This window comes from Rana temporaria, chromosome 8, assembly GCF_905171775.1.
Source record: "Rana temporaria chromosome 8, aRanTem1.1, whole genome shotgun sequence".
Taxonomy (NCBI): domain Eukaryota; kingdom Metazoa; phylum Chordata; class Amphibia; order Anura; family Ranidae; genus Rana; species Rana temporaria.
Genome location: NC_053496.1, coordinates 91,382,142 through 91,401,240, shown reverse-complemented (window position 1 = coordinate 91,401,240; position 19,099 = coordinate 91,382,142). Strand labels below are relative to the sequence as shown.

The 19,099-nt window shown below is 42.7% G+C and overlaps 1 protein-coding gene across 2 annotated transcripts in view; it reads right to left on the bottom strand.

The window, feature by feature from the left end:
- Positions 1–19,099, bottom strand: part of TLL2 (tolloid like 2) — a 143,705-nt gene that overhangs the window by 22,407 nt on the left and 102,199 nt on the right. For both annotated transcript variants that reach the window (XM_040362262.1, XM_040362264.1), the window contains 3 exons: positions 15,754–15,878; positions 13,964–14,079; positions 7,613–7,715 (listed from right to left, as the gene is read on the bottom strand). In XM_040362262.1, the coding sequence (XP_040218196.1) occupies positions 7,613–7,715; positions 13,964–14,079; positions 15,754–15,878 (344 nt within the window). The remainder of the gene's footprint in view (positions 1–7,612; positions 7,716–13,963; positions 14,080–15,753; positions 15,879–19,099) is intronic.

The window sequence follows — 19,099 nt, the reverse complement described above, 5'->3', positions numbered from 1 at the left end:
TTGGTACCTGTAGCTGCCGCTTTAGCGACAGCGTTTTTCTTCCTACAGGATTTGGTTTCTCTGAGGTGGATTCGATTGTCAGGCGGCGCCATTTTACAGACCTTGGCGCCTTCCTGTCACTTGCTCAGTCACCGCGCGCTCCCCCTCAGAGCGTCCCGTCTCTGAGGGGGCGTCGCGAAGCATTCCCGCGCTCCTCCAATCAACACGTCATCGCTGCGGGGGGCGGGCTCGGCGAACCTCAGCGCCGTCCTATCACATCGCAGGAAGCGTAATCTCGCGAGATTACGCTCTCCTGAACGGGGACACGCCTACCGTTCGCCGCTGCTCCAGTGTGGAGTAGTCGGCTGTACGGGTAGGTCATCCCTGAGGGCCCTGCCAGGCATAAATAATAATACTTACTAAATTACAGGATAAATCCATTAATAAGGGATAGGTTTACCCTAACTAAAAAACCTGCTGTACTGGCATATATGCTCTGGGGAGCCCCAGTCACGCTGTGATTAGAGGAATCAGAGTGTGGAAAATCTTCCCACCTGCTTTCCCCTTTTTGACCAAATTGATTTTCAATACCTCAGTATTACAAATTGTTTCAATTACCTTAATATTACAAATTACCATCAGCTTGGCATACCATGGCTGATGAGGAGCATACTGACTCCCCTGTCATCCCTAATGGAGGTGACCGCACTCTCCAGAGCCCCATATTCCTGACTGCTGCCCAGATCCAGGAACTCATAAATCACTCGGTACAAATAGCCATGGCTTCGGCCCCCATGTCACATTTGGCTAATCCCGTCATGCCTGGTCCCCCAGGCTGTGGTGAACCGCCCACAAAAAAGGGCAAGGCGACGCATAAGCGCAAACACGTTCCCACAACATGCGACTCCCCGGCAGGGGAAGTAAATAATGTGCCCCAGGCAGCACCCAACCCGGTCTGCCGACCCACTACCCTCCCAGACTCTCACCGACCCCTGAGCCTCGGGGAGCAGCAAACGCAGAGGCAAAGGTCCGCAAGACGGTCCAAACCTGATTCCTTTGTGGACACGTCTGATTCGTCCGCGGAATCTGAGGCGGCAGACGCCTACGAGTCTGATGATGATGTGGAAGATATTGATTATGAGGGTAGTGGGCATATGGCGCCCACTGACAACGCCACCCCTGTAACCCAGGGCGAAACAATTCTAGACGCTAGGGGAGAACCCTTCTTCGACCCAGAAGGGATTTCTCACCCCCGCTCTGGAGAATGGGCCCCTCTCCCGGAGGTTGCCCAATATATCCAATACTGGGCCCGCAGGTCCGTGGATAAAAACAACCGCAACAAATTGAGAGCGGAGTGTCCTCGCCCATGCATCCCGAAGAAGGCACTTCTCACCCCCGAGGTGGATCCGGTACTGCTCAGGTACCTTACTAAGCAGGGCAAATATTCTAAAAAGGGTATCGAACGATCCTTTCGTTCCATCCAGGATCGCATCCTCGACCTGTTTGGCCCTGTCACCAAAATTCTGAATATAGCCGAGCAAGCTTCCTCCTCGGATAATCCGGTGGACTTAGATCAGCTCAGAGGCTGGGCCCAAAGAACGGTTTGCCTGTTAGGCAGCGCTAATACCATTTGCTCCACGGAGCGTCGCCGATCCATTTTAATGAGATTGGATCCTCAACTATCCCATCTCGCAGACTCTGAACCTGGCCCGTCAGCCGAAGGGATGCTCTTTGGAGATTCCCTCATCAAAGATATTAATAAAATGGTCGGACTGTACACGAGTCTGGACAAGGCCCAATCTTCACTGAAGAAATCAGGGACCGCCAAAATTTTTCCCAGGGCCGGCAGAAACAGGGGCCGTTCTGCCGGTCGCTACTCCGCAAACAGGCAATACTATAGAGCACCCGCTCAGTACAGCCAGGCTCCGCAGTCATATCCGATACCGGTGGCTCAACCAGCACCATTCTTTCCGCCACGCGGACGTCCCTGGAGGGGACGAGGAGGGAGAGGCTACCCCCGTTCAAGACCTGCTACCGGTGAGTGCCACACACCTGTATTCTTTTCACACTCTCCTAGGGGGAAGATTGAGACATTTTATCCACGGCTGGTCTGCGATTTCGGCAGACCCCTGGATACTCAACACGGTTACGGGATATCAGATAGAACTGTATTCCTTACCAGAATTGAATGTGATACCTCACCCCATCCGGTTCTCAAACCAGAACTCGATACTTATAGACCAAGAGCTCCAAGCTCTCCTCTCCAAACAGGCCGTCATAGAGGTGGACCCTCTCTCCCCAGGGTTCCTCAGCAACCTCTTTCTGGTCAGAAAAAAGGATGGCGGATTCCGCCCCGTTATAAATCTAAAAATCCTCAATCAACACGTTGTGTACCGGCACTTCAAGATGGAAGGGATTCATCATCTGAGGGACCTCCTGCGTCCCGGGGACTGGTTGGTAAAGGTGGACTTGAAGGACGCCTACCTCACAGTCCCCATTCACCCTTCCTCCCAACACCTTCTACGATTCAGTTGGAGGGACAAGATATGGCAATTCACCTGCCTTCCCTTCGGGCTATCCTCCGCCCCATGGTGCTTCACCAAGTTGCTGAAACCAGTGGTGGCGGCCCTACGGAGCAGAGGCGTACGATTAATTATCTATTTGGACGACCTGCTCATTATGGCTCGTTCCAGACACCTGGCAAACATGCACGCCTCCTGGACTGTCAACTTACTCCAGGAACTAGGCTTTGTCATAAACCACGAAAAGTCCATCCTGATTCCATCCCAAGAGATGGAATTTTTGGGATTCTTAGTGGACACCAATCGCGCTGTCCTTCGCTTGCCCAAGACCAAACTGGCCATTATCCGCAAGGAGATTCGTTCCGTATTGTACAAACGGCGAGTGTCCCTACGCGGCTTAGCACGACTAGTAGGACTCTTATCGGCCTCTGTACAGGCCATCTTTCCGGCACCCCTTCATTATCGAGCCCTGCAGAGGCTCAAAGCGCTTCACCTACGCCAAGGCCTACGCTACTCAGACGAGGTACCTCTGGATGCGGAAGCTGTGGTAGAGTTACGCTGGTGGTTAAAACACGCCATCGATTGGAATGGGAAAACCATTTTCAGCTCCAATCCGGATTACATTATAGAATCAGATGCGAGCCGACACGGCTGGGGTGCTCGCTGCGGACCTTCCGCCACAGGAGGGACCTGGTCCGCAGAGGAGTCTATGCTTCACATCAATGCGTTGGAACTCACGGCGGCCTTTTTCGCCCTCAGGAGTCTTCTGCCGAACGTATCCAATTGCTGTGTTTTACTACGCATGGACAACGTGACCGCAGTCCAATATGTCAACCGCCTAGGCGGCTCCAGATCCAGAACCCTGGCAATTCTAGCGAAGGAGTTTTGGCACTTCTGCCTGGAACGCAACATCGTTCCCTTGGCAGAATACATCCCAGGCACCTCGAATTTGGTTGCGGATTGGAATTCTCGGTACCTCACCGACTCCAGCGACTGGCGACTGGACCGTTTGGTATTCCTCTCACTGCTTCGACTGTGGGGTCCCTTTTCCATGGACCTCTTCGCCTCACGCCTCAACCGGCAGCTCCCGCACTTTTTCAGCTGGAGACCGGATCCCGAGGCCCAGGCGATAGACGCCCTTCGCCAGATCTGGCCACAAGGGACGCATTATGCGTTTCCACCCTTCTCAATGATCCTCAGGGTTCTCCTACATGTGGCAAACCTGGGGGCCTCAGTCGTGTTGATCACTCCTTGGTGGCCAGCACAACCGTGGTTTCCCCTGCTCCTGGGAATGACTGTCGATCTCCCCAGACTGCTTCCCCGGGTTCCACATCTCTTATCCAATCCAACAGGGGAACCCCATCCCCTGGTAGTGGGTCACGACCTCCATCTCCTCGCTTGGTTGGTCTCGGGGTGTCAGACTCGAGTGGCGACCTTTCACGAACGGCTAGGGACCTCCTCGCCCTGGCCTGGGCCCCCGGGACTAGATCGGCGTACCGATCAGCCTGGGGAACCTGGGTACGTTGGTGTGATCAACGGCAAATTGATCCCGTTCACGCACCTGTACCAATGGTAGTTAATTATCTGGCGGATTCATTTGAATCCGGGAGATCATATAGCTCCATCAACGTGTATCGATCAGCCATTTCGGCTTACCATTGCCCGGTAGATTCCCTTCCGGTTGGTAGACATCCCTTGGTGTGCCGCCTCTTACGAGGCGTTAGATTCCAACGTCCTCCACATCCCAGATATCAGAACACTTGGGACGTGGCATTGGTATTGAACATGTTTTCTACATGGGAGGACAATGACGCTCTCCCGCTAAAACTACTGTCCTTTAAACTTACTGTTCTTTTATGTTTAATCTCCATCAAACGAGTATCTGATGTCAAAGCCTTAGACATTTCCAGGCGCCAATTTTCACCCCGGGGCGTTCAGTTCTCGGTTGTACGTCGTACAAAAACAAGAATACGATCGGTCTTCTATCCGTCTTTCCCATCACACCCACGCCTATGTGTGGTTCGCTGCTTGCAGGCTTATGAGTTACAAACAGCGGCGCTACGATCTCCGTCGTTGTCACAACTTCTCATTTCCTACGTACGCCCACATCTTCCGGTGTCCTCGGCCACGCTGGCACGGTGGGTGAGATTCACCATGGACATGGCCGGGATTGATGTCAGTCTGTTCGGTGCCCATTCTTCAAGGGGTGCCATGGCTACCAAGGTAATCACCTCGGGTGGCTCACTTTCGGATCTTCTGATGGCGGCAGACTGGTCTTCCGAGACCACCTTTCGCCAATTTTACTTTAGACCGGAGGACCACGTATCTATGACAGTTCTGTGATTATGTTATTGTTTTGATTAGTCAGGTTTAACACTGTATGTATATCCATGTATGACTTTGAACTTGCATAAGATATGAGCCTCCTGTCTGATATATAAATTGAGATTTTCCTAGCTTGTGACGGAAAATATTAGTTATATGAAGACAGGAGGCGAGTATCTTCCCACCCGACCCAACCCTATCACGGTTTATCTCATGTTGTTCCAGGTTATTGATGAACAAAACACAAGAGCCACGGGCTGAGAAGTTTCCGGAGTGTTCTCCGTTGTTGTTCCCCGTTGGGACGTATACCTGCTCGACTCGCCAGATCCGATTCCTGACGGACGGAAGACTAGTTGCAGTTGAAGTTTTCGGTTTCAAGTCCTTACCAGTTTCGCTCCAAGAAAGAGGAGGTGTTTAAAGAGACAGTCCCTTATATACTACCTGATCTGCCGTGTGATTGGCCGGCATACCCAGAGGACTGCTGGGACTTGTAGTTTGTTTATAAAAAGTTCTTTTATTATTGAAATTCACTAAAAGTTGTATTTCTGCTGTGCGCATTATTAAAGGAAGATAATGCATAAGATACTCGCCTCCTGTCTTCATATAACTAATATTTTCCGTCACAAGCTAGGAAAATCTCAATTTAAAGTCCATATAAAGAGATTATAGCAATGTGATAGGTTGTGTAATCATAAAATGTCTATTCACAAATGGCAGACTCCACAAGGGGATTAGAAGCAAACTCCAGCAGGAGCTACAAAGTATAAAAGTGTAGCAATATGGTTACATTTAATAAAAGGTACAACATTTAGCAACTTGCATGGTTGATAATTAAAAGAGGCACATACAAGTATGCAGGCATCCAGGGTAAAGCTGTGCACAGACCATCCCCCACACCGCTGGCTCTCACCACTGCAATCGTAACCGGGAAAACAACCCTGCAGTAGAGCAATTGAACCGTTCGTGGAGCGCAGTGTGGAAGGTGAGGACTATGGTCTATGTGGACAGCTTTAACCCGGATGCCTGCATACTTAGATGTGACTCTTAATCAACCACGCAAGTTGCTAAATGTTGTACCCTAATTAAATGTAACCATATTGCTACACTTAGAGGCGCCTCTTTTATACTCAGTTGTGACACAACGCTACTTGTATAAAGACATCGCTTATATAGCAAGTCAAAATTTGTTAAAAAAATATTTTGCTTGTCTTGCAAAACGCTCCCAAACCAAGTTACTCTCAAACCAAGGTTTTACTGTATTTTGAGAGGACAGCAAATTTGCACTGTTTTACAAGCTGTACACTCACTGCTTTACATTGTAGCCAAGTGTCATTGCTTCAGCATTGTCACATGAAAAGCTATAATAAAATATTTACAAAAATGTGAGGGGTGTACCCACTATTGTGAGATACTGTAGAAACTAATAAGGTTTTATGTTGAAAATGAAACTGCCAGCAATCTGTTTGCTATATGGGCTACTGCTCCAGTTTCCTTAGCAGATATGAATAGTAATAGCTCTCTGATAGGGATATAAGCTAGTGATGAGCAGCCAAGAGCCTAATGCAATTCCAGAAAAATGTGGCAGCGTGCTCATCATAAAAATAAAATAAAAACGATTAAATTATTTTTTGGCCCATTTTTCAATAAAGCTGCTGTCAAGCATTTTAACCTGCAACATTATATTCAAATTTACTCATTTGGCCCTTATTACAAGGCTACATATAGATTTTTTAAGTTTATTAAAGCCATTTGGAAACACAAACCGCTAAGGCCCCGTACACACGACCGAGTTTCTCGGCAGAATTCAGCCAGAAACTCGGTCGGAGCTGGATTCTGCCGAGAAACTCGGTCGTGTGTACACTTTTCACCGAGGAAGCCGACGAGGAACTCGTCGGGTCAAATAGAGAACATGTTCTCTATTTCCTCGTTGTTCAATGAGGAAAGTCGGCCCACCGAGATCCTCGGCGGCTTCAACACAGAACTCGACGAGGAACTCGAGTTCCTCGGACGTGTGTACGGGGCCTAGGTGATGTCATCAGCTGTACTTTTCAAACTAGTCCTCAAATATCACCAAGCTTACACATAAAGGAAGTATTTTGTTTCCACAGTTTAATGTGTCTCCCAATCAGTATTTACTGTAGATGAGGGAAATTCTTCAAAAAAGACTGGTTCAATGTACTTGAGTACTGGAAGTGTTTCAAGGAAAGTGTCACATGAAGGACCACTAATATATAACGCATTTAAAACCATTACACAAATACAGTATAGTAATACACACAAAAAAATAGGTCACCCAATAAAAAAACTATTTGGGTAAAGTGACATTTCATGATGGACAAGGAACAAATAAGGGCTCATTTACCTTATGCAGGAACCCCATCTAAGGACTGGTAAGCTGCATAATACATTTTTGGTCTTGGATTTAGACACAATTTAGCGGGTACTAAAAATGCCTTTAGGAAATTTAAGTTTTTTTTATATTTTCATTCTTAGATTTCAGACTAAAAAAGTAAAACGAATATAAAATTTACTTTTTTTTTTTAATCCAAGTGACAATGACTAGAAAATACTCACGTAATTTACCTGGATTGGTGTAACTGCTTTGCTGATGAAAAGGCTCAATAACTAAAGCACAGTTAATTCCTCTGGCTGATTCAATTTATGCCCTCTCTATACCCACCCTGTGGCGTGGGTGCATTTGTCCCCTGCTTATTTGCCTGCATTTACAGTATGTGCATTTACAGAATCCATCAGGATACTATTCGCATTTCATTAAGTGCCTTTACCTAGTAATGGTGCTTTCCTCCAATAACCATCCCGAATTTCTATGTAGTCGTACCAGCATAGCCGACTTTTAAATAGGTCCATTTCTGTGAAATTCAGAACTATCTAAAACAACAAAGTAGGAGTAGTTACCAAAATGGCATACAAGACATTAAAAATGTATTAAAAAATAAAATAATGGGTCAGATAAAGCAGCAATTTTTTTCCTCAAAGTGAAAGTGTGCAGAAGACCACCAAATGACTGGGGTGGTTTCCTTCATTTTCAGCTCACTTTTAGGCACACTATAGATCTTACCATTTATTCCCCTTCCACCACAGGCGGAAGGAGAGGAAATTGCTTGATTCCCTTCAGCTGCGCTATTGTTTTCCCTTCAGCTGCGCTATCCCTTCAGCTGCGCTATTGTTTTATGTTGGCGGGGAGCCTTCCCTGCCAGCAGAATACAATTAGTGTTGCTGGCTATAGCTGGCGACACCAATCAGGAAAAAAACATGACAGGCTGGTTTTATACAAGTCGATCAATAGATCGACTTATGTACAACCAGGGTGCCCATACATGAATCAAAATTCAGCTAGTCCCTGCTGAATTGGTCAAATTTTGATCCATGCATGGCATGCCATTGTGCTATACATTAGTTTATATTTTCATACTAGTAGTTTTGGCAGGACATTTGCACCACCCTAGGGAACGCCTACATATGATACCAAGCCTTAATGCCAGGGACAAAAGGTGAGCTCTGACTTCTAAATCCAGATACACAAACAGTTTTTTTCACGCAACCCCGTGGGTTGCACAAAGATGAGAAAAAAAAAAACCTGACCGCTCCAGTTGGAGACCCTGTACTAACCATGTGGGGATGCGGGTGGGTGGGCCCGTACGTCTGTGGAAGTCTAGAGGTAAGGCTTAAGTATTGCTTTAACAGTGAATGATGCTCCTACCAGGGACACATACTATGCAATACCCTTATAGAAAAAAATAAAAAATAAAAAACAATTCTATAAATGTCTCAATTGCAAGAATGGCATCTCAGATGCAGCATCATCCTTGGGCTGTTCATGGGATCTAGTTATTTCAATCTAAGGTTTACCATGAACTATAGCCACATGAATATACAATTTTTGGACGTAGAACTCTTTGCATGGCAATACAATATTGCACGCCCACAGCTCGCACCCATCAACGTTAATTAGGAGCATTCCTTATGCCCAGTATATAAATATTAGAATAATTTAATCCCCTGCAGATTTTGTAAGTTTGCCCACCTAAAAAGAAATGAAGGGTCTATAATTTTTATCATTGGTGTATTTTAAATGATAGAGACAGAATATCAACCAAAAACCACACCTAAAACAAATGCTATAAATTAAGTTGCAATTCAGTAAAAGTAAAATAAGTATTTGATCCCCAAACAAAACATGACTTTGTACTTGGAAAAACCCTTGTTGGCGAGCACAGACTTTACACTTCTTATATTTGGTGACCAGGTTCTCAGGGGGGGATTTTGGTTCACTCTTTACAGATCTTCTCTAAATCCTTAAAGGAACACTAAATGTTCGTTTTTTTTAGGTGAATTGATTGCTGTAAGCTAGAGCATTTAAATATCACTTACCTCATTTTTCCCTTTGACCTCCAAAATACAGTAATCCAGGTTTGAAAATGCCATTTCCTGTCACTCTTCTTGCTTTCCACCAGCATCTGAGCCGTTTTGCATGGTGGAAAGCAGAATGTGCTCACCCCCTCCCTATGACTACAGCCCTGCGTGAAGATGCTCTCTTATCCCTCACAGGCATGGAGGCTAAGCCTAATGAGAACTGTAGTTCCCATTAGGCCGTGATGTAGCAAGAATGAATGCGCACCGCAAACCAGGAAGTCAGTGAGAATAATGATTTAGGAGTACTGGAGGTGAATAAAACAGCTCGATTTCAACAGGTATCAAACTAGTTATAATGCAAAACATTACTTTTTACTTTATCAGCTACTGTCAGACTTTAATTTAAGAGGAAAATATTCTTGTCTTTACAACCCCTTTAAGGTTTTTTGGCGGTCACTTGACAAATCGAAGTTTTGTCATGTTGGAAGACCCATCTATGAAGCATCTTCAGTGTTCTGGCTGAGGGAAGAAGGTTCTCATCCAAGATTTTACAATACATGGCCCTGTCCATTGGCCTTTCAATGAGGAAAAGTTGGTCTGTACCTTTAGCAGAGAAGCGGCCCCAAAGCATGTTTCCACCTTTGTGTGCGACTGTAGGGATGGTGTTCGTAGAGTCATAGTCAGCTTTTTTTTCTTCCTCCAAACACGGAGAGTCTTCAAGAAGGCACATGTACAGTCATGCCAATGAATGTCTAAATGATTCAGGGGCCATGTATTGTAAAATCTTAGATGAGAACCTTCTTCCCTCTTAAGATGCTTCGTGGATAGGTCTTCCAGCATGACAATGACCCAAAACATACTGCAAAAGGCAACAAAGCAGTAGCTCAAGAAGCACTACTTTAAGGTCATAGAGTGGCCAAGCCTGTCTCCAGACCTTATCCTATAGAAGATTTATGGAGGGAGCTGAAAACGTCGGGTGGCCAAGAGACAGCCAAGAAACCTTAAAAGATTTAGAGAAAAAAAAAAAAAAAAAAAAGGAGTAGACCAAAATCCCTCCCGAGGTGTGCAAACCTGGTCACCAACTACAAGAAATGTCTCACATCTGTGCTTGCCAAAAAGGGTTTCTCCACCAAGGACCAAGACATGTTTTGCTTGGGGATCAAATACTTATTTTACACATTGAACTGCAACTTGAATTTATAGCATTTGTTTTATTTCTTGATTTTTGGTTGATATTCTGCCTTTATCATTTTAAATATACCTATGATAATTAAAGACCCTTCATTTTTTTGCAAGTGGGCAAACTTACAAAATCTGCAGGAGCTCACATATTTTCCCCACTGTAATTGTACCAAACATCAAGATTATGTCACTTAGACAGCCCTGTTAAAAGGCAAAAACTACTAGTAAAAGGGTATAGCAAGTTGTCTCAGAAAAAAGGCTACAATAGAGCGCTGTGATGCACTCGTATTTCCCTTTTAAGACCCATCCTAGAAAAGACCCAAGGGGTGGTAACTGGGACAAAGTTATCTTACAAAGGGAAACCAATGGTTAGAATGCCTAAATGCCCCACTCCTTCCTGGACTGAATGAAGTTCTGTCATTTAAACCTTTATAGAGGCGTTTGTGTCTATTAATTTGGGGTCATTCTTAACTAGGTGAGCGTATTATACAGTGTATACAAGCGATGTGGTATTTGGGTAGACTGGTTAGTTATAAAATGCAAATATATCGTGTTGCCCAGCATGGCAATAATCTTCCTTGGTCTGCCTGGTGGAGGAGATATCGGTAACAAATTTGGAACAAGTAGGAGCTTGGACTTGGAGAAGTTATGGCTATACAGGTTTTACATATCCAAGCAGATGGCCCCTCGGCTTTGTGGTGATAGAACTGGCATTTTAGTTTAGGTGTAATATTTCTCATCTGCAACAAGTGTAGTATATAGTGTCTTGGTGACTTGGTGACTTTGGTTGAGTATTTTATACTTCCAGCCATACTGTAAAGTTAGGTTGCATTAGACTTTCGCCTTATATGGGCCACATACAGTATCTCACAAAACTGAGTACACCTCTCACATTTTTGTAAATATTTTATTATATCTTTTCATGTGACAACACTGAAGAGATGACACTTTGCAACAATTTAAAAGTAGTGAGTGTACAGCTTGTATAACAGAGTAAATTTGCCGTCCCCTCAAAAAAAACTCACAGCCATTATGTCTAAACCGCTGGAAACAAGAGTACACCCCTAAGTGAAAATTTCCAAATTGGGCCCAATTAGCCATTTTCCCTCTCAGGTCTCATGTGACTTGTTAGTGTTACAAGGTCTCAGGTGTGAATGGGGAGCAGGTGTGTAAAATTTGGTGTCATCGCTATCATACTGGTCACTGGAAGTTCAACATGGCATCTGATGGCAAAGAACTGAGGATCTTAAAAAAAAAAAAAAAAAAAAAGGGAAGAGTTATTGCTTTACATAAAGATGGCCCTAGGCTATAAGAAGATTGCAAAGACCCCGAAACTGAGCTGCAGCACGGTGGCCAAAACTATATAGCAGTTTAACAGGACAGGTTCCACTCAGAACAAGCCTTGCCGTGATCAACCAAAGAAGTTAAGTGCATGTTCTCAGCAACATATCCAGAGGCTGTCTTCGGGAAATGGACATAAGTGCTGCCAGCATTGCTGCAAAGGTTGAATGGGTGGGGGTCAGCCTGTCAGTGCTCAGACCATATGCCACACACTACATCAAATTGGTCTGCATGGCTGTAAACCCAGAAGGAAGCCTCCTCTAAAGCTGGTGCACAAGAAAGCTCACAAAAAGTTTGCTGAAGAAAAGCAGACCAGGGACATGGAACCATGTCTAGTGGTCTGATGGAACCAAGATGAACTTATTTGGTTCAGATGGTGTCAAAAAAGTGTGGCAGCAACAAGGTGAGGAGTAAAAAGACAAGTGTGTCTTGCCAACAGTCAAGCATGGGGGTGGGAGTGTCATGGTCTGGGGCTGCATGAGTGCTTCCGGTACTGGGGAGCTACAGACCATTGAGGGAATCATGAATGCCAACATGTACTGTGGCATACTAAAGCAATGCAGGATTCCCCCCCTTCGGAGACTGGGCCACAGGGCAGTATTCCAACATAACCCCAAACACACCTTCAAGATGATCACTGCCTTTGCTAAAAAAGCTGAGGGTAAAGGTGACTGACTGGTCAAGCAGGTCTCCAGACCTAAACCCTATTGGACATCTGTGGGACATCCTCAAATGGAAGGTGGTGGAGCGCAAGGTCTCCAACAACCACCAGCTCTGTGATGTCATGGAGGGGTGGAAGAGGACTCTAGTGGCAACCTGTGAAGCTCTGGTGATCTCCATGCCCAAGGCAGTGCTGGAAAATATTGTGCCCAATATTCTGTGTGGCCACCATTTTGGACATTTTCACCATTTTGGACATTGTAGAGCAGTTTACGACATTAATGGCTGTGTTTTTATTTATTTTGAGGGGACAGCAAATTTACACTTTTCTACAAGTTGTACAAGTTGTTGCAAAGTGTAATTTCTTCAGTGTTGTCACAAGAAAAGATAAAAAAAAAAAATGTGAAGGGTGTACTCACTTTTGTGAGATACTGTATGCAAGTTTTTAATGATCAGTCCGACATACGCCTTTCTTCAAGAATAGGCGATTATAAAACAGGGTACTGTCATCCTTAAAGAATAGTGGTTTAAGAATTATTTGTGACCTTCACATTCTCCTGAAGGGAGATGGTGAAACATGGAGAGTACAAGCATAAGGACGGTAGAACCCCCTTGCTAGTTACCATTTTGGATACTTACCACAAGGACTTCTGGCGATAATCTAATCTAAAGTGGTAGTTTTCTTTCTTCCATAAATGTGAAGTTTAGATTGTCGTTTTTGTTTAACGGTGTGTTCGTTTAATAAAAAAAAAAAAAGTTGTACGTTTTAAATAGATTGTGTTCCTGTGGGTACCTATAAAGTCCATAATGGTAATGCATAGTATTTGTCCTAGATATCAGGATGTGGAGCCCTCTATTTACCCTATTGGGTTTCTATGCTACCACCTAGTATAGATCTGCCTTAGATGTTTTAATGTATGGACCTACCAAGTAGGGCACTCAAACTGCCAGAATCATCACACATTTGCTTTTATTGGTGCACTCAATTCCAAATGTGCAATTCCTCTAACTGAATTGGCAGGATCATGACATCAAGGTTCCTCTGGGGATCTAGCATTAACTGTTGAGGCAGCAGAATCAAAGTTTTACTGCAAATATTTGTACTTTTACCATTTGCCGCAATATTGGATATCCGAAAATTCCATTTAGTGTAGAGGGGACAATAGCTGTAAACAGTTTACAAAGTTGAAGTCACTGCCCCTTTCACAATCTTCAACGCTTGAAGCTGTGCCATTTTCTTCTGAGTCCCTTTTTATAATGTTTAATTTGTGAGAAAGATGAGGTTACCCTTTAAATCTGGAACCCAATACTTGTAAAATCCACCTATCTATATGCAAATTGTCAAAGCATCCTGTTCTGTTTTATGCCAATATGTATACTGTGATTACCCCACATGACAACAACAACAACAATAAAAGCACCTTTGTTAAAAACAAAACAAAAACACACACTTGTAAAATATTAAATATAATTTAGTAAACTCAACCAGCGATCACACTAGCCACTACAAAAAAGAAAAAGCATCTAGGTTCTTGTCCATCATACAGACCTACAAGTCTTCCCAAAGAGGCACTGAATACCTTTTCTCCAGGTGTAACTGAGATTCTCCAGATGCAATGTGTATAGGATGGATAACCACTTGGATAACCAGGAGCAGAAAAATTACCACTTGATTCTAGCAAAGTTTCTCCACAAGCTGGAAAATGAAAATGAGAAACAAACTTTACATCCAACATTAGAAACATTTATCATGTTACAAAGTACAACAAAGCATCTTTTTCTTATCTAAAGATGAACCTACAATTTAAATGTGACAATTACATTCCAGGTGGACCAAAACAAAAGCTGTACAAGTCTGTTTTATTTAGAAGGCAGCTGCAGCCTTCCTAGAACATTTAAATGTCATTAAAAGTAGTTCAAGATTTTGTTTGCTTTCAACATTCAATTCTGGAATGAATGGACTTTACTAAAAGAAAACCACATTCACTGATAATAGTGTACATAAGAGAACCAATGAGATTTACAGATTACAGATCTTTGGCTCTGACTTGGCAAGGGGAAATGCTGGTATCTTTCTTCTACCCAGTCTTGCTGAAGTGATCTTAAAAACCTATTAACCACTTAAGCCCCAGACCATTTGACTGGCCAAAGACCAGACCACATTTTGCGATTCGGCACTGCGTTGCTTTAACTGACAATTGTGCGGTCATGCGACATGGCTCCCAAAAAAAAATGTCCTTTCCCCCCCCCCCCCCCACAAAAAGAGCTTCCTCTTGGTGGTATTTGATGACTTCTGCGGTTTTTATTTTTTGCGCTATAAACAAAAACGGGCGACAATTTTGAACAAAAATGCAATATTTTTAACTTTTTTGCTATAATAAAATTTCCCCCAAAAAAATATATAAAATATTTTTTTCCTCAGGTTTAAGCGGATATGTATTCTTCTACATATTTTTGGTAAAAATTGCAATAAGCATTTATTGATTGGTTTGCGCAAAAGTTATAGAGTCTACAAAATAAGGGATAGTTTTATGGCATTTTTTTTTATACATTTTTTTTTACTAGTAATGGTGGCGATCAGAGATTTTTATCGTGACTGCGAAATTATGGCGGTCACATCGGACACTTTTGAGACCATTCTTTCTATAAAAATGCACCGATTACTGTAAAAATGACAGTGGCAGTGAAGGGGTTAACCTGTAGGGGCGCTGAAGGGGTTAAGTGTGTCCTAGGGAGTGATTCTAACTGTTAGGGGGCATGGCTACCGAAATCGCAGGCGTACTGGACAGGCAAGTGTCCATATATTAAAAGTCAGCATCTGCAGTATTTGTAGCAGCTGGCTTTTATTTTTATTTTTTTTAGGCGGACCTCCGTTTTAAGAGCTATGGGCGGAAGTGACGTTTTGGCGTTGCTTCCGTCCTGCAATGGTATGGAGCCATCATCCCCTCACTCAGCTCCATGCCACACAGGGAGAATGATCCGATCGCTGCTGCCGACTCCGGTAAGCAGCAGAGGGGAGCACAGCGGGAGGGGGGGCCCCTCTCACACCACCGATAAGTGACCTTGCCGTGAATCCGATACAGAGACCACTTATCTGAAACCCGGGCCACTCACTGAAGAGCATACCGGGGTATATGGCAGCTAGCTGCTGCCATAAATTGATATTGCTCTTCAAAGTGCTGACGTATATTGTGAGCCAGACCGGAAGTGGTTAACTTAAACTTATGCTTTTCTCTACTTCACATATACAAGGATAAACTTCTGTCCATTAAAACTTTACCATCCTAGATCCAAACCAGTTTTAATTTTTATAGAAATCTGTGCCTTGATTAAAAATAAAAAATAAAATAAAAAATAAAATAAAAAGTACCTGGACACTTATACAGCTTCTTTGCCTGAGCAATATCTCCTTGGCTGAGGCGAATGCGCTGCCCAATAGTTGGTCGAATATGGTTATTAATTCTCCGGGGAAGTATTGTATCAAAATATACACTCCTGTTTAGAAGAGAGAAAAAAAAATGCATGTTAAAAAAAAATGCTGGTTAGTTTACTGCTATGCTCCTACAATATATTTTGCATGGTCGTGGACATTTGCTTTATTTGCCTTCTGTGTGAATTTCTCATACCCCACCAAAATCTCAAGATCAAATTGGATTTTTAATATTCCAATCTTGGTTTTTCAAGGCTTGGAAACGCATAATTTTTATCAAAAAAAAAAAAAAAAAAAAAAAAGAAGAAGAACAAACCTTCCGCTACCATGAAAACAGATGTACTTGGACGGTTGAGTAAAACAGAAATGTTAGCCAATCAATGGAAATAATGCAACAGAGAAATGGTCTTTAGAATTTTTTCTTGTAAACCAAAGTAGAAAAGCTTTATAGCACTGTTGACAGCTAAAATGTATTTACCAGTAAGATTTATGGAATAGATTAATACGATAGTCCTAAATTGCAAAGATACTGTCTTCACCCCCTCTTCCTTCCTCTAACTGGCCAGAGTTACGGAAGCCGCCAATCACAGCACAGGCCCTTTAGAAATGGCAGGATCGTTCCCTTTCAGTGTGCAAGCATATAAAAATCTCCTAAACCGCACAGGTTTAGGAGATATAGGCTTACCTGTAGGTAAAAGTGGTATATCTAGGTTTACAACCACTTAAAATAGGTCAGTATTTGCTGAATATGCCTTCTCACAGAAAAGCAGATTTGTTACCATTGGCCGAGCTTCCAGTAATGGGGAATATAAGCTTGTGAGATCGCTGGTCACCTTGGGACATCAAAGCTTGATTAAAAGCTAGCAAACTAGCTTGATTCTACTCACCACTATGAAAGGATGGATGAGCTAAAACACAGAGGTCATGTGATATACTTTATAGTGAACACTAAAAAGTGAATATTTGTGTTTGATGAACGAATTATTCAACATTAGGGCTCCTGGCAAATGAGCCGCCATAATCCTGGCGTTTGGCCAACTAAGCCATGAAAGAGCATTGAAAATTTGAAGACCAGGCACCGCTAATGCAAAAAAAAAAAAAAAAAAAACACACACACCACACACTTCATTGATCTTATTTCTAGATACTTGTCAACGACTTGATTTGAAAAACAAATAATTTGATACAAAAGCAATCTTCAAATAAAGCCGCAAAATTAATTGTTGCTGAAGCATAGATCCTTTACATTTGAGCCTTAAGAAATAAAAAAATAAAATAAAAAATAAATAAGAAAAAAAAAAGGTGAAAGGGACGTAGATGTAACCAAGATACCAAACCCGTTTAAATGAAAATATACATCTTGTTTTGTATATTTGCTCATGAAATCTATAAACCACTGAAAACGAACGTCCGAACTATTGTAAAGCCATTACTCTTATAATATTGTCATCTCCGATTCTGGGATAGTGAGTTTCTGCCTGTCCATTTCTTAGTCTGGTAACTACTTTATAGTTAACCAATGCTGTTGCGAGGTATCCACAGCAATTCCAAGTGAACTAAGCAACAAATCAGAACAATTGAAGGGGACCACAAGAGTCTGCCATGAACTGTGGTCCAGATACAATTATTTTCCTTTAACAAAACTGGTCAACATGCAGGTGTGAGGTTCATAAGATGGACATGAAACATTGCTTTTTGGGGCTTTACAGCAAGATAATTTATTGGATTTACCACAAAGTTTAATCAGGACACCTCAAGTTACATAATTTGGCATCTTATGCTAAACAATAAGACTAAGGGAAAAGTAAGAACTTTTATAATTTAAGCAGAGCAACTACAGCAGAGCAGCTTACAATACCTATTGAAGGAAATGTATTTTTGTCTCTAGCATGCATTCTCTTGCCATTTTATTCTTCCAAATAAAGTCTGTTCCCTGACAATACTTCTTTTCATGGATCACAATGACACACTTGTCATTCCTAGAGATGATTCTTGTATCTCCAATGGCTCTTTTCAGCTGATGGGAAGATCAATATCTTTAATTCCTAGAAGCACTTTATTTGCTGGGTGATAAACTGCTAAGTCCTAAAGTCGTAGACAAAACTGGATATGAAGCATTACGCTGTGAGTCTTTGAAGTCTACCAGAAGATGGGGGTCCTCAAAGCTGCAACGCTTGCTAGATGACTTCATCTGAACAAAGATTTGATTTATTCAAGTTTTTTCAGTTTATAAAAACATCAATGTGCTTATTTGTCTGCAGATCCGTTGGCTAAGCTGCTCCAGCACATATGCCGCCTCTTGCATGATTCTCTTTTTGTGCTGGACTGTTGCAATAGTTATTTGGAGTTATTTACCATCTTTGTCACTCTTTAATTTCTTAGTCCTCATGCACACTGGATATTTAAAACATTGCAGTTCGAGGCAGGGGGGAAGCCAGACATCTAATTGTCAATGCATACATAGGTGTTTAGAGGAGCTTAGAAGCAGAGACGTTTGGAGGCAAAAAAACAAAACAAAAAAAACACTGCCAACGCATTCAAAAGCAGCATTTTGGCAAAAAAAAAAAAAAAAAAAAAAAAGATTGATGCCTGTAAACGCGCATTAAAATGCATGAGGGTCCGGAGTGTTTAGCTCTGTGAGTGTTAATTTTAATGGCCAAAAAAGATTGTTATTCTTGTCAAATAATTTAACTCCCAAGCACTTGATGCGTCCAAACCCGTTACACACATACAAACGTCAAATGCTGCTGCCAGGAGGAAAGGCCTCTATGAAAGATGGCAAAACGTCCAGTGTACATGACGCTTTACTGTATGAACATTTGAATTCTTCACCCACAGTTTCTAAAACAAATCCATAGTTGCAAGAAACAAAGCGGTTACATTTCCAAAATAATGTTTTTTCCTACAGCAATTATAGTCTACATTCTTCTCTGGTAGAATTAGAATTCTTAATTTCAGCAACTTCCAGTTACGGTACCAATTTATCCTTGGCAGCAATATGGAAATGCAAAAAGGTGTCTACAGACAGCCTTCACCTGACCCAGCAATTTATGGTCATATCAGGGTAGGTTTGAATTTTCATAGGCTCCTTCACAATCCTAGCTGATGCTTCCTAACCAAAAGTCTGCTTGAGGTGGAGTTTTCCACAAAAATATTTTGCTCGACAGCTTGTTTAGCGGCCAAGTCCTGCAAATTAATTTTGAAGAGAAAATTAATTTGAAGAGACGAAGTTTCTCTGTAATGTTTATTTAGGCAATGTAAATAAGTAATGCATGATGGATAGTAC